The sequence below is a fragment of the Lactuca serriola genome, chromosome 1 (genome assembly GCF_051521515.1).
Source record: "Lactuca serriola cultivar US96UC23 chromosome 1, Lser_US96UC23_V15, whole genome shotgun sequence".
NCBI lineage: Eukaryota > Viridiplantae > Streptophyta > Magnoliopsida > Asterales > Asteraceae > Lactuca > Lactuca serriola.
This window is the reverse complement of record NC_136408.1, coordinates 136,225,373-136,237,641: the sequence shown is the minus strand read 5'-3', so window position 1 is coordinate 136,237,641 and position 12,269 is coordinate 136,225,373. Positions and strand designations below refer to the sequence as shown.

At 33.4% G+C, this 12,269-nt stretch overlaps 1 protein-coding gene across 1 annotated transcript; it reads left to right on the top strand.

Annotated features, from left to right (window-relative positions):
• The first annotated feature begins 6,564 nt into the window (after nucleotides 1-6,564).
• LOC145061824 (uncharacterized) lies at nucleotides 6,565-7,570 on the top strand. The gene is made up of 2 exons (XM_079009401.1): nucleotides 6,565-7,030; nucleotides 7,107-7,570. The coding sequence occupies exons 1-2, from the start codon at nucleotides 6,565-6,567 to the stop codon at nucleotides 7,568-7,570; spliced, it is 930 nt and encodes a 309-aa protein (XP_078865527.1).
• The last annotated feature ends 4,699 nt before the right edge of the window (nucleotides 7,571-12,269 follow it).

Sequence of the window (12,269 nt, the reverse complement as noted above, 5' to 3'; positions counted from 1 at the left end):
TCTACCAAGACCCGAATTTTTTGCTATGATAATGATAGTTTTTCCTTCTTTCTGACTATTACAAAGAATACTTAGTCTAACTCATCATTTATGTGAATGTATCACAAAATAAAGTAAATATGAAAAGAATGTAATAGTCTTCTACCAAGACCCGAATGTTTTGCTATGATAATGATAGTTTTTCCTTCTTTTTGACTATTACAAATAGTACTTAGTCTAACTCATCGTTTATGTGAATGTGTCACAAAATAAAGTAAATTGGAAAAGAATATAATAGTCTTCTACCAAGAACCGAATGTTTTGCTATGATAATGATAGTTTTTCCTTCTTTTTGACAATTACAAACAGTACTTAGTCTAACTCATCGTTTATGTGAATGTGTCACACAATAAAGTAATAGGAAAAATATAATCATGTAAGTGTTATCCTTTTGTATTAGGATAACACGACATCGCGATTTGCGAAATGTATAACCTTTGAACATCTGTAGATTGTTCAATTGTCCTCTGTAGCTACAACAGGGGAGAGGAAGGGTTAGTCCCGTAATCAATGTTCCAAACATAAGTATTAACCGTAGGCATCCGTAGATGTTCATCAACCTCTGTAGCGAACAGTAGGCCCAATGAATGGTTAGTCCCGTAAAAGTATTATAATATAAGAATCAACCATAGGCATCCGTAGATGTTCATCAACCACTGGTGCTAACAGCTGGGCTTCAGAATGGTAAGTCCCGTCTAGATATCCCGTTGAACTGGGATAAGCATGATAATTTACACAGAAGGTACTAATAAATCATCCTAATGAATCGAGGTACAAGTATCCATGTAAATGTATACAGGAAAATGTATCTACGTAAAAGTACACATGTAATGTATTCATGTAAGGTACTCATGTAATGTATTCATGTAAGGTACTCATGTAATGTATAGTGTAGACTCATGAAAGAACTGACTCTGATGTAATTCCTTGTAATAGGAATAATGTTATGTATCTCCTAACTATCCCTATAATAGTTAACTAGAAGGTAATTGATTGTCCAAACAGGTTTATACACCCTTTCTACACAAGAGTGTGGGAAACTGAATGAAGGATGAAAACTATAACATCAATACATATAAAAGAACATAAGTGTATAGATATAGTTTTATTCAAGAAGGTAAAAATGGTTTTGTAAGACATCTAAGAGTTTTGAACAATAATTAACAATGACTTGATGTCATTTTAATAAACATTTCAAACGTAATACTTTTGCTATCAAGGTATTTTTAAGATATAAAACCATTTCATGCATCACATTTTGTAGTATGTGAAATCTGCTGAATGAAAACACAGTTATAAATACATATGATTGATTTAATAACATGTTGTTTTCTACCTGTATTCCCCCCCCCCCCCCCCACATTTAAAGCATTTAAAATCATTTAAAACATTGATTAAGGGGTATGAACTCACCTGTTGTGGGTGATACGGATGAACTGAAGAGGTAGGATTGCTAGGTGTCTAGTGAAGTCTTGAACACACTCTATGATCCTAGTTAACATATAATATCACATATATATGTAACAAATTAGTCTATAAACAACTAATAAATCAGTCAAGACACCCTAGGACATGCTGAACACCTTTATCAAGTGTTATTAGCCTCTAGGATTGCATCTAAGTATTTGTAGGGGAAGCTATTGTGTGTAGGGCTCAAGGAAAACTCCACCATGAAGTTCACGGCCCTAATGACACTACCAAAGGAGTTTACGGTCGTAAACTCATGAGTTTACGACCGTAAGCTCACACTTATATGTCCATTTTGTGTTTGATGCTCTACAAGACCCTAAGAAGCATTTCTACCTAATGGCTTGGTCTATGCAAGAGTTTAGGGCATTATATAACTCCTTTTAGGAGTATACGGCCTTGGGACCAAATCCCATGGAAATTACGGCCATAATCTCCCTTGGATGGGTGTTTTTGGTGTTTTCAAGTTCCTAATTCAACTAGGAACTAAACTAGGCTAGTGTACAAGGTTTTAGAAAAGTTTATAGCACCATTTGGCACTATTGTTTGGAGTTCACGGCCCTGGAACTTCTTGGGCCGTGAACACCTTACTCTTGGTGTTCTAATGGTGTTTGCTAGTCCTAAACACATTAGGGTAAAGTGCTATGCTAGTCTCTTGGCTTAAGGAAGACATTTGGGGCATTTTGACACCTTAAAATGGAGTTCACGGCCCAAGAACATCCTTGGCCATGAACTCACTTTCAACCCTTGATTCTTAATGTTTTGGATGTCTAAAAAAGCTATGGGTAGTCTCAAGGTTCATTTCCAAGGTTTGGAGGGACATTGGGCACACTTTGGCCCTTATAAAAGAGTTTACTCTCCAAGTGTTCTTGGGCGGTAAACTCTCAAATCTTGGGGTTTTGATCCGATTTTCATGTTATTAAGCACAATCTAAGCTATATAATACAACTAGATGGAAGTACTCACGATTTGGGATGAAAACCCGAAGATCCGTGAGAGAGAATTTGGCTTTTCTCTAGTTGGAAATGTAACTAATGAATGAATATGGTTCAGATTTCTATATATAGTCCTGGGATTTTTGGCAGAAAATATTTTATTCCCGGAATGAACTCTAATATCATAGAGTTTTGGAATAACAGTGTTGCACAAAACCCTAGTGCATCCACTGTCCTGGTATCTCCTTAAGTGTAAATCCTGAAATACTTCAACTTATACCCAAAAGTCTGGAATTTCACTGTAGCTGTTCTAACTTCTATTGACTTGATATGGTTTGTTCAGAATGGAAATTTCGGGTTGTCACATCGGACAAAACTTGCAAAGGGGCTTTAGCTAGGAGCCGAGCTCTGCAGGGGCAGAACTTCGCCGCTGAATCTTTCTAAGAAAGATTCGTGCAACGCTTCAACGTTAACCTTACTATACTAAAACTACAAAAAGAGAAGTCGAATCACGATGGACCGAAATGCTCGGGGGATAAGAAGAGAAAGACTCTTGAATCAAGAGAATGGTGCAAAAAATATGAGCGCCCAAGGCTCTTATTTATAGTAATTGAATTTTCAAAAACTACCCTCCATAATTACTTAGTGGCCTTATAGTTATATAAACAACTAAACACCCCTTTATAATACTATTTTAAATACATTTAACGATATTTGTATTAAACTAATGTCGAAAGAACTCAACATTAGTCTTATAATGACCACATCATTGATACCTTTCTAATGATATATACATATGTATATATATATATATATGTGTGTGTGTGTGTGTGTGTTTACGTATATATGATTTATACGTTATTTTAATATGTAAACATGTTATTATAATTTGTAACTCGTTCATACGAACTCTGTTTTTGACGTTTTTTATATCCACGCACAGATGGAGACGTACTCTACGAGGGTGTTTGTTTTTTCTCTGCAGGTCTGCGTGACCTCTTCTGTCTGCGAGGCGCAGACCACGCGCAGACATAATGATTTGCAGTCTGTTTGTTTTTCCGAAGTGCGCAGACATAAAAACGTCTGCGCGAGGTCTTCGCCACACAGATATGGGATAGCCTCTTCTAAAGTCTGCAATGCCTTTGACCTAAAAAAACGCGTTTTTTTTGGTTTCCGCCTCCATTCGTCGTCCAACCTCCCAACCTCCCAAAAAAAACCCTCGATCGACTCCATCTTGCAGCGACCAGCATCGTCGCAGCCCTCCTCTCCAATCAAAACCACCAATCGCAGCCTTCCTCTCCGATCCGAAGACCTCCGATTGCAGCGACCATCACCGTCGATTGCAGCAGCGAGCAAACAGCAAGGGCAAAGCGAGAAATAGCGAGCAACCAGGTTTGTTGTCACCTCCTCTCTCTCTCTCTCTCTCTCTCTCTGCCGATTTCAATTTCAGTTGAACTTGTTTGATTCACATCCTTGTTCAATTTCTTGTTTGATTCACATCCTTGTTTCACAGAAAATCTTGGAGGTGTATAATCTATCATATATTCTTGTTAAAATTGAAAGCCAAATTCCCATGAAATTGAAAATCTTACCTGTAAACAAATTGGATTTATATTTTTCTTTGATTCGAAGCCAATATACATAACTATGAAGCAAAAGATAACATATTCTCTTGTTGATTTATATTGTTTATGTCTATATGATTTTTGATTGTGTATATGTATATGATTGTTGATTGTGTATATGTATATGATAGTGTATATGTATATGATTGTTGATTGTGATTGTTTGTGTATATGAGTTTTGATTGTGTGTGTGTGTATATATATATATATATATATATATATATGATTATTGATTGTGTATATGTATATGATAGTGTATATGTATATGTATATGATTGTTGATTGTGTATATGTATATGATAGAAAGCATCAAAAAGAGTCATAAATTTTGTTTATTTGATAGAAGTAAAATGGAAAACTCACTAGCTGTTTGGATGTGTGTTGGTACTAATGATTTTGATTTATAAAGTTTTTTAGAAAACTTTGAATTAAAACACTCTAATTGAGGTTATTTATTATTGAATAAAAAGTTTCACATTATTATGATCAATAATAAAACAAAATTACAAATTTGTCGTGAAAATAAAAAGTTTACTAAAACAAAATTTATTGAAATAATGTTGTGAAAATAAAACAAAATTACACATTATTATCATTGAAATAAAACAAAATTACAAACTTACCCTCTCAATTCCCTAAATATGTAGCCCTTTTTCGATTTATGGATGATATAATTTGCCTAGAATGTGCTGAAATCATGTTTTTTCTTGAAATAATGCTGTGAAATAATGATGTTACTTGTTGACTGTTTATTGTTATTTGGTTTTGTAAATACTTGTTATTGTCTTAAATCGTTATTTTTTTTGTTAGAATGTGTATGATATGTAATACCTTATGAAATCATATTTGTCTATGTTATATTGGTTATTAGAAATAGGAGAAAAACAACAATGGACCAATGAGCATTTAAAATGCTTATTGGATACTTGTATTGAAGAAGTAGAGAGTGTTGGTAGAAAAAGATTGAGTTTGCAGAAAGTTTCATGGATAAGGCTTGGAAGAGTTCGTAAGGAGAAATTTGGGGTTGAGTTGACTCAAAAACAAATGAAAAACACATATGACAATCTGAAAGCCAAATACACTGGATGGGTATATTTAAAAAACAAAACCGGTAATATATACAATTCTCAAACAAACACTTTTAATTTAACAGCCGAGGAGTGGGATGATTTTAAGAAGGTACATATATATTAATATACAATAATATATATATATATATATATATATATATATATATATATATATATATATAACATTTACGTTTGAAGTTGCCAAATATTCTTATACTATTTCTTGTTACATTTGGGTTTAGGGGCATCCGAAAACTGCTTCTTTGAGAACAATTCCACTGCCTTTTCCAGATCTTTGTGCACGTCTTTTTGATGGAAATAGTGCCACTGGTAATTTTAGGAGTTACTCAACCCAGTCATCATCAGTAGCTGGCGCATCCTCCTGTTGTGTTCCACCACTTCAGATCACCGCCACCGCTTTTGATGCAATGGATGATGATGGTGTTGACACTTCTCATCATGACCCACCACCTTCTACTGCTTCACCTTCTGTAGCTTCACCTTCTGCTGCTTCACCATATACTGCTACACCATCCGGTAACCCCAACAAAAGGGCTAAACCCTTAACTCCTATAGCTCCTAGTGCCTCACCGTCTGCTTCTTCACCTGATGGAACTTCTATTACTGCTGACGATTTAGCATTTGAAATGAAGAAAGCTCTACAAAGTTTGACTAAAGGGTATACAATTCCTCAGTGTTTAGAGAAGTTAGAGGTCCTTCAGTTAGGCCCTACAGATCCTTTACGCTTTGTTGCATATCATATTTTTTGAGGAACCATGAACATGAGAGAGATGTAGATGCATTTACCCGATGTTCCCGAGATATTACGAGGGTGGATTGAGATGATGGGTACCAGTTTAGGAGTTTTGAAGGATGGAAAGATTTTTCGATGATTTTCTAGTGTTGAAACTATTTGTTATGTCTTTTTGCTTTGTTGGAACTACTTTTTTAAATGTTTTTGCCTTTGTTGGAACTATTTTGTTAGGTCTTTTTGCCCTTGTTGGAACTATTTTTTGTTATTTTGCTACTTGGAATATGGTTTATGTAATGTTATTTTGGTACTTGAAATATGATTAATGGAATGTTAGTTGATACTTGAAACATGGTTTATGTAATGCTTTTTTGCTACTTGAAATATGGTTTATGTAATGTTTTTTAAAGTTCTACTTTGTTGATTTTAGGTTCATATGGATCACGATCAAAAGTTACTTCTCGTAATTCTTATGTACCTATACATCCGTTATTTTTGGAAGAGGGGTGTGAAACGATTACGAGATAATGATTCGGAAATGACGGGACATGAATACACATTGGAGTTATTACACCGTAATCGTTTACAATGTGTTGAAGTATTACGCATGTCCCGTGAATCTTTTGTATGACTATGTGCTCATTTTAGAGCAAATTACTCATTGAAGGACAGCAAACATGTATCAGTTGAGGAAAAAGATGGCTATGTTTTCGATGATGATCGGACATAATCAACATTACGTGATTATCAAGCGGAGATTTCAACACTCGAAGCAAACAATTCATAAATTTTTTTATGAAGTGTTGGAAAAAATGATGCTTTTCGCACAAGATGTTATAGTACCAACATCTTTTAATCCGAATCCAAACATTCCAGGACATAATAGGAGGCTACAAAGGGTTTTCAAAGGAGCAGTTGGTGCACTTGATGGCACTTTGATACATGTTGTTGTCCCTACTAAGAAACAAGACTTATATAGAAGTAGGGGAAAGGGAGATTGCTACCAAAACGTATTGGCAATTTGTGACTTCAATATGATTTTTACATTTGTTGTGACTGGGTGGGAAGGGGTAACGCATGACTCTAGAATATTATCAGAAGCAGTAGCCGATCCACAAGCATCATTCCCGTTTCCACCACTAGGTAAGTTTTTGTTTTTTTTTTTTTAAATATTTTTATCTTAATTTGAAAATTGATTAGTGTTTTGCATTTTTTTTAGACAAATATTATCTTTGTGATGCCGCATATGCACACACTCGAGGATTTATGGCCCCTTATGGTAATGTGAGGTATTGGCTTGGAGATTTTCGTCAAAGACGTGCATTGACCAATAAAGAAAAATTTAACCATGGACATGCAAAACTTCGGAATGTCATTGAGCGTGCTTTTAGTGTTTTGAAAGCACGCTTCCCTATATTGAAAAGGATGAAACCATTCCCATTTGTGACACAAAGAAACATTGCCATGGCATGTTTCGCGCTTCATAATTATATAAGGAAAGAAGGATTGAGTGATGAGTATTTCGCACGATACGATGAACCCAATGTCCCGTTTCGAAATAACAATGTGGCCATTGATGATGATGAAGACGGGATTCCAACACATGGTACTACAGCAGACCGTGAATATATGACTCAGTTACGGGATGAAATTGTTGATCAGTTGATGCACAATATAGATTGAATTGTTTTAAATGAAATTGTTATTGTAAAACAATTTTTTAAGTTTTGGTGTTGAAAAATCATTTTAAGTTTGTAAAATAATTTTATTTAAAATTCAGTTTATTTCAGCAGCCTGCAGACGTTAAAAAACAAACAGTCTTCTTATTGCAGACTGCAGACGTTTGGTCCACCTCTTCTGCTGCAGAGGCTTGCAGATGTGGTCCACAGACTGCAGACATTTTGGCTTCAGAAAAACAAACAACATCTACAACTTTCGTTTAGACTTCATCAGCTAATTTTGACTTTATTTTTAAAGTTATATTTTTAACAGGCCGGGACAGGAAAGTCCGTTAAAATTCATAACTTCTTTATCCGACGTCCATTTTCGTTTGTCTTTTTACCGTTGTGCTAATATTAAATAATATATTCAATTCTCATTTAGGTTGCGTTGGCCAAAAACCGCTCAAACTAAAATTCGAGTTTCGGATCGTACACTGCTATGCCGAATATTAGAAAATTCATAACTTCCTCATACGAAGTCAGATTTCTTTTTATGGATGCTCTTGGTTTAACATGTTATACGACTTTCGTTTAGATCACCAAGGCTAAAAAGTCCTCCTTCGTAAATTCACTATTTACGTCTCCTGGTGTCGTGCCGGTTTTGCCGTAAAACTTCGACAGGCCATAACTTCTTCATTATAACTCGGATTTCGGCGTTCTTTATATGTACGGCTTCCTTAAGACATATTTTACAACTTGGTTAAGATTATTTATTCCAAATAATCTTTTGCCGAAAAGTCATTTTCGACACGTATTACCTCTAAATTGACTAGCCCGGATCTGCAGGTGTTACGAAACACATTGTATAGTGAACATGAAAGAATAAAAAATGAATATAATGGAAAGTTTAATGAAAGATCTCTCTCCTTTTTAAACATAATAAATACATTGTACAGTGAACATGAAAGAACAAAAAATTAATATAATTTACCTTTTGCCTTTTCTCAAGTCGTTGTGAATTCCTATAACAACTGACAAATGATTCAATATTACTATATGACATATCAAGAGCAACAAGATTCTCCATAGGTAAGTCTGAAGGTACAAACTTTAAACGAAACCCATGCATACACAACCCTCTTAATTCCTAAGGAAAGCTCTCATAAGACCCATTCAACTGAACGTAATTGAGTTGCATTAGCATCAGACTATCCATGTTACTCAATGCATCTGTGTTTAGCTCAAATGATGCACCTAACTTCTCTTTCTCAAGCATGTGCATGTCAAGGGAAAGGCCTAGAAGATCTCCCTTACCCTAAGAAGAAATACAATTTAAATTTTAAAAATTAGAGTATTAGACAATACAAAGGGCTTCAGACATGCACACTACTAAAAGTATACATGACATCTTACTTTTTTTCGTTTCAACACTCTGAATGTCTCTTTATGGCACCATAATCGACTTCGCTTCCATGGCATATCAAGTGATTCTTGAGATACTTCGAATCTTCCCATCTCTTGAACGAACTGATGCATCTTCAATTCGTTTTTCCCTCCTACAGTAGGAAGGAATCGGTCAAGAAGATTCAGAATTCCAGATATTGTATTTATATTACATGCTTTTAATATTGTTTGAGTAACATCTCTATCAATTCCAACAAAAAAAACAAGCAATATAGTTAAAGAAGTCGTTATCATTTTTATATGGCAAAGAATCAAAGCTCATTCTCAAGACATTATTTATACGAGAATCTATTTCTTTCTTTAGCCCTTCTAAGCACCCTTCCTGTGACCACCATCAAAATTCAAGTCGGTTCTACATTTGACTAAATTTAGTTGCACATATAGGCACGAAACATACTAGAATTGGTAACTAGAAACTAAGTTATAGCCTACTAGAAACTTGGAAACAGATAGAAACAATGGATGGTGTACTTAGATTTCACATTAATATGTGAATTCTGTAACTACTTAACTGTAGAGACTATCCATATTTGGGTCACTCTTTGACTCGAACACCTTTTTATGAATCATATACACACATCATGCATTTAACCTAGAAGTAGAAATTAGGTCAATGTCTCATAGAAACTCAAGTCGATGTTGAAAACTATGACTAGTATACTTGATTCCTCAATTTCGTTTGAATCTCGTAATCACTACATAGAATGTCGATAAACCGATAAAAATAAATTAAAAACATTATTTCTAACTTGAATAAGAGTTAGGAAAAACAATAATTTGAAGTCTCGAAGATTCAATCTATTTTGATATTCAAAGTTTATTAAACTCCAAAACCCTAAAAGCCATAAAAACTCAAATTTATAAACACCAAACTTAAAAATTCTATAAAAATAATTATGAAACTTATAATATGATCTTATAATAATTAAAATTATGAAAATTTATTTAAAGAAAAAAAATTAGGTCATTACCAATTACCCTTAATTTATAAGCCAAAAATCAAGGTATTGTGAATAAAAGCTATGTTAAGTAGTATACATTATAAAACCTTGATATTTTTATAAAATTTGCTTTAAATTTTATAAAATTTAAAAAAGGGAACCTCTATCTCCATTCAAAAGTCGGATCTCTCCTCCCCCATACCTCTCTTCCCCAAAATCATAATCATATCCCTCATTTCCCACACTCCACCTTTTTCTTTCTCTCTCTAAAAACTTATCTTTCACTTCTCTCTAAAACTGATGAACATAGGAGCCGAATCTGTGGAAGAGATTTAGCCAGTCCATTCTTCATGAGTCCTGATACATCTCTGTATTTTTGTGGTCGATTTTGGTTAAGGGGAACCCCAAAGAGATGACGAGAGAGATGATTTATCCAGAGAGATATAATCTCTCTTTTCTCTCTTTTCTTCTCTCTAAAACCCCCATTCTTTCCCCCCCTCTTCCTAACCCTCGAAATCTCTGGAAAAATAAGATCAAACAGCACCTATATTTATGAAATCTTCATCATCTAGGGTTGTTCTTCAAGGTAATCACGAAAATCGTTAAATCTTCCTTCAAAATCTCAAGTTTTCTTGCATATCTTCTTTTTCTACACCATTTTATGGATGGATTATTCACATGCATGTTCATAACCATGATTTTTATGATTATGGTGATATTATTTCACCCAAAAACCAACATGCATGTGATGATCTTCAACCTTAGAGGCTTGATCATCAAAGTTTGTTGTTAAAAAGCATTTAAATAGGTTCATAAAGGATTTATTCCCAAATAAATATCTAAAACTTCTTTTCTGACCAAATCCGATTTTTCCCAGAATTCCATCAACAAAATGAGATGTTCTACAAATTTTCAGAAAATAATTCATTTTTCTCAAATTATTATAATTATTGCAATAAAATAGGGAAATAATTCATATAAAATATTTTCTGATGTCGATAAATCATAGGTAAATTCGTGGATGACCCTAAAGTGAATGATGACTTCTCAGTGAGTTTCATCAATTTTTGTTACTTTTTGCTATGGTTTTGAATTTTCTTTTTGTTTAATTCAAATAAATCATAAAACCACCTTAAGAAATTTGAAAAGTCTATCTAACAATTTTCGCAGCTCCTACCCTTTGTGGAAGACACGCAAAAATATTTTTAGAATTTTTGATAATGCATATCTATTTTCCCAGATTTTTGTACTTATAATGGACTAATAATGGGAAAAATAGTTTTACTAATTCAAAATTCATGAAAATGTACCAGAGGACCCTCATATATATTAGTACTGTAAATAAAAATTTTGATGATTTTTCTATTCAGTATAGTATTTTCCCCCTATTTTCTAAGATTAAATACACTTAAATCCACAAAATCATATTACAATATGTAAAAAATCACTATTGATATTTTTCCCAGATTATGTACACTGTAAACGAAGTTAAAAAAAAATTTTGTAATTTGATTTAACAGTTTGATAATTATTCACCAATTAATGATTATTCAAGAGAATAAAACAAAGAAAAATAGAAAAACTAATTGAAAAATATTTTTTATATTTTTCATAGCTTATATATGTATAAAATCAGGGTTAAAAAAAAGTTTGGGCAATTTTGGAAACTGTATTCTATTTATTTCCATTTTTGTTAGAATAAATACGCAAAAAATAATAAAGTCCAGGTAACTATTTAGAAACCCATTTTATATTTTTCCCAGCTTAAGTATGTTTAGTGGAAGTATTATAAAACTTTTGGGAATTTTTATCATCTGGATACTATTTTTAACGAATTTATATTGTCATGGAGGCTTAATTGTTGGGAAAAATAGTTAATCACATCAAAAATTCAAGTAATTATTTGTTTACTAAATTACAAAAACCATACTTGCGTTTCATCTTTTTATAAATTGGTCCAGTAGTTTCATAATTTGCTTGTTCAGCCCAAAAACAACATTTGGTCACACTGTTAATCAGTTAGGTCGTGTAACTAGATCGATCAACTGTTAAATACTCATGTAACTAGTTCTATGTTGACTACAAAAATTATGCATATGGTTTATGTTGTCATGGATATTGTCTAATAGTTTCACCATTTACCTTTTCCATCACTAAACCAACGTTTGGTCACACCTTCGGTCCTTGGCGGCCGACCTATTAAATTCATCAAAATGACCATATGCATAAAAAGTAATATTCCATAGAGACGATTTTTGTAATTTTGTCTTCTTTGTTTTTTTGTTTGCTTCTCTTGAGCAACGGTCACCAAGTATG

Coding starts and splice junctions, on each gene's coding strand:
- LOC145061824 (XM_079009401.1), top strand. CDS start 6,565: ATGTATCAGTTGAGGAAAAAGATGGCTATGTTTTCGATGATGATCGGA. Junction 7,031..7,106: donor ATTCCCGTTTCCACCACTAG/GTAAGTTTTTGT, acceptor CATTTTTTTTAG/ACAAATATTATCTTTGTGAT.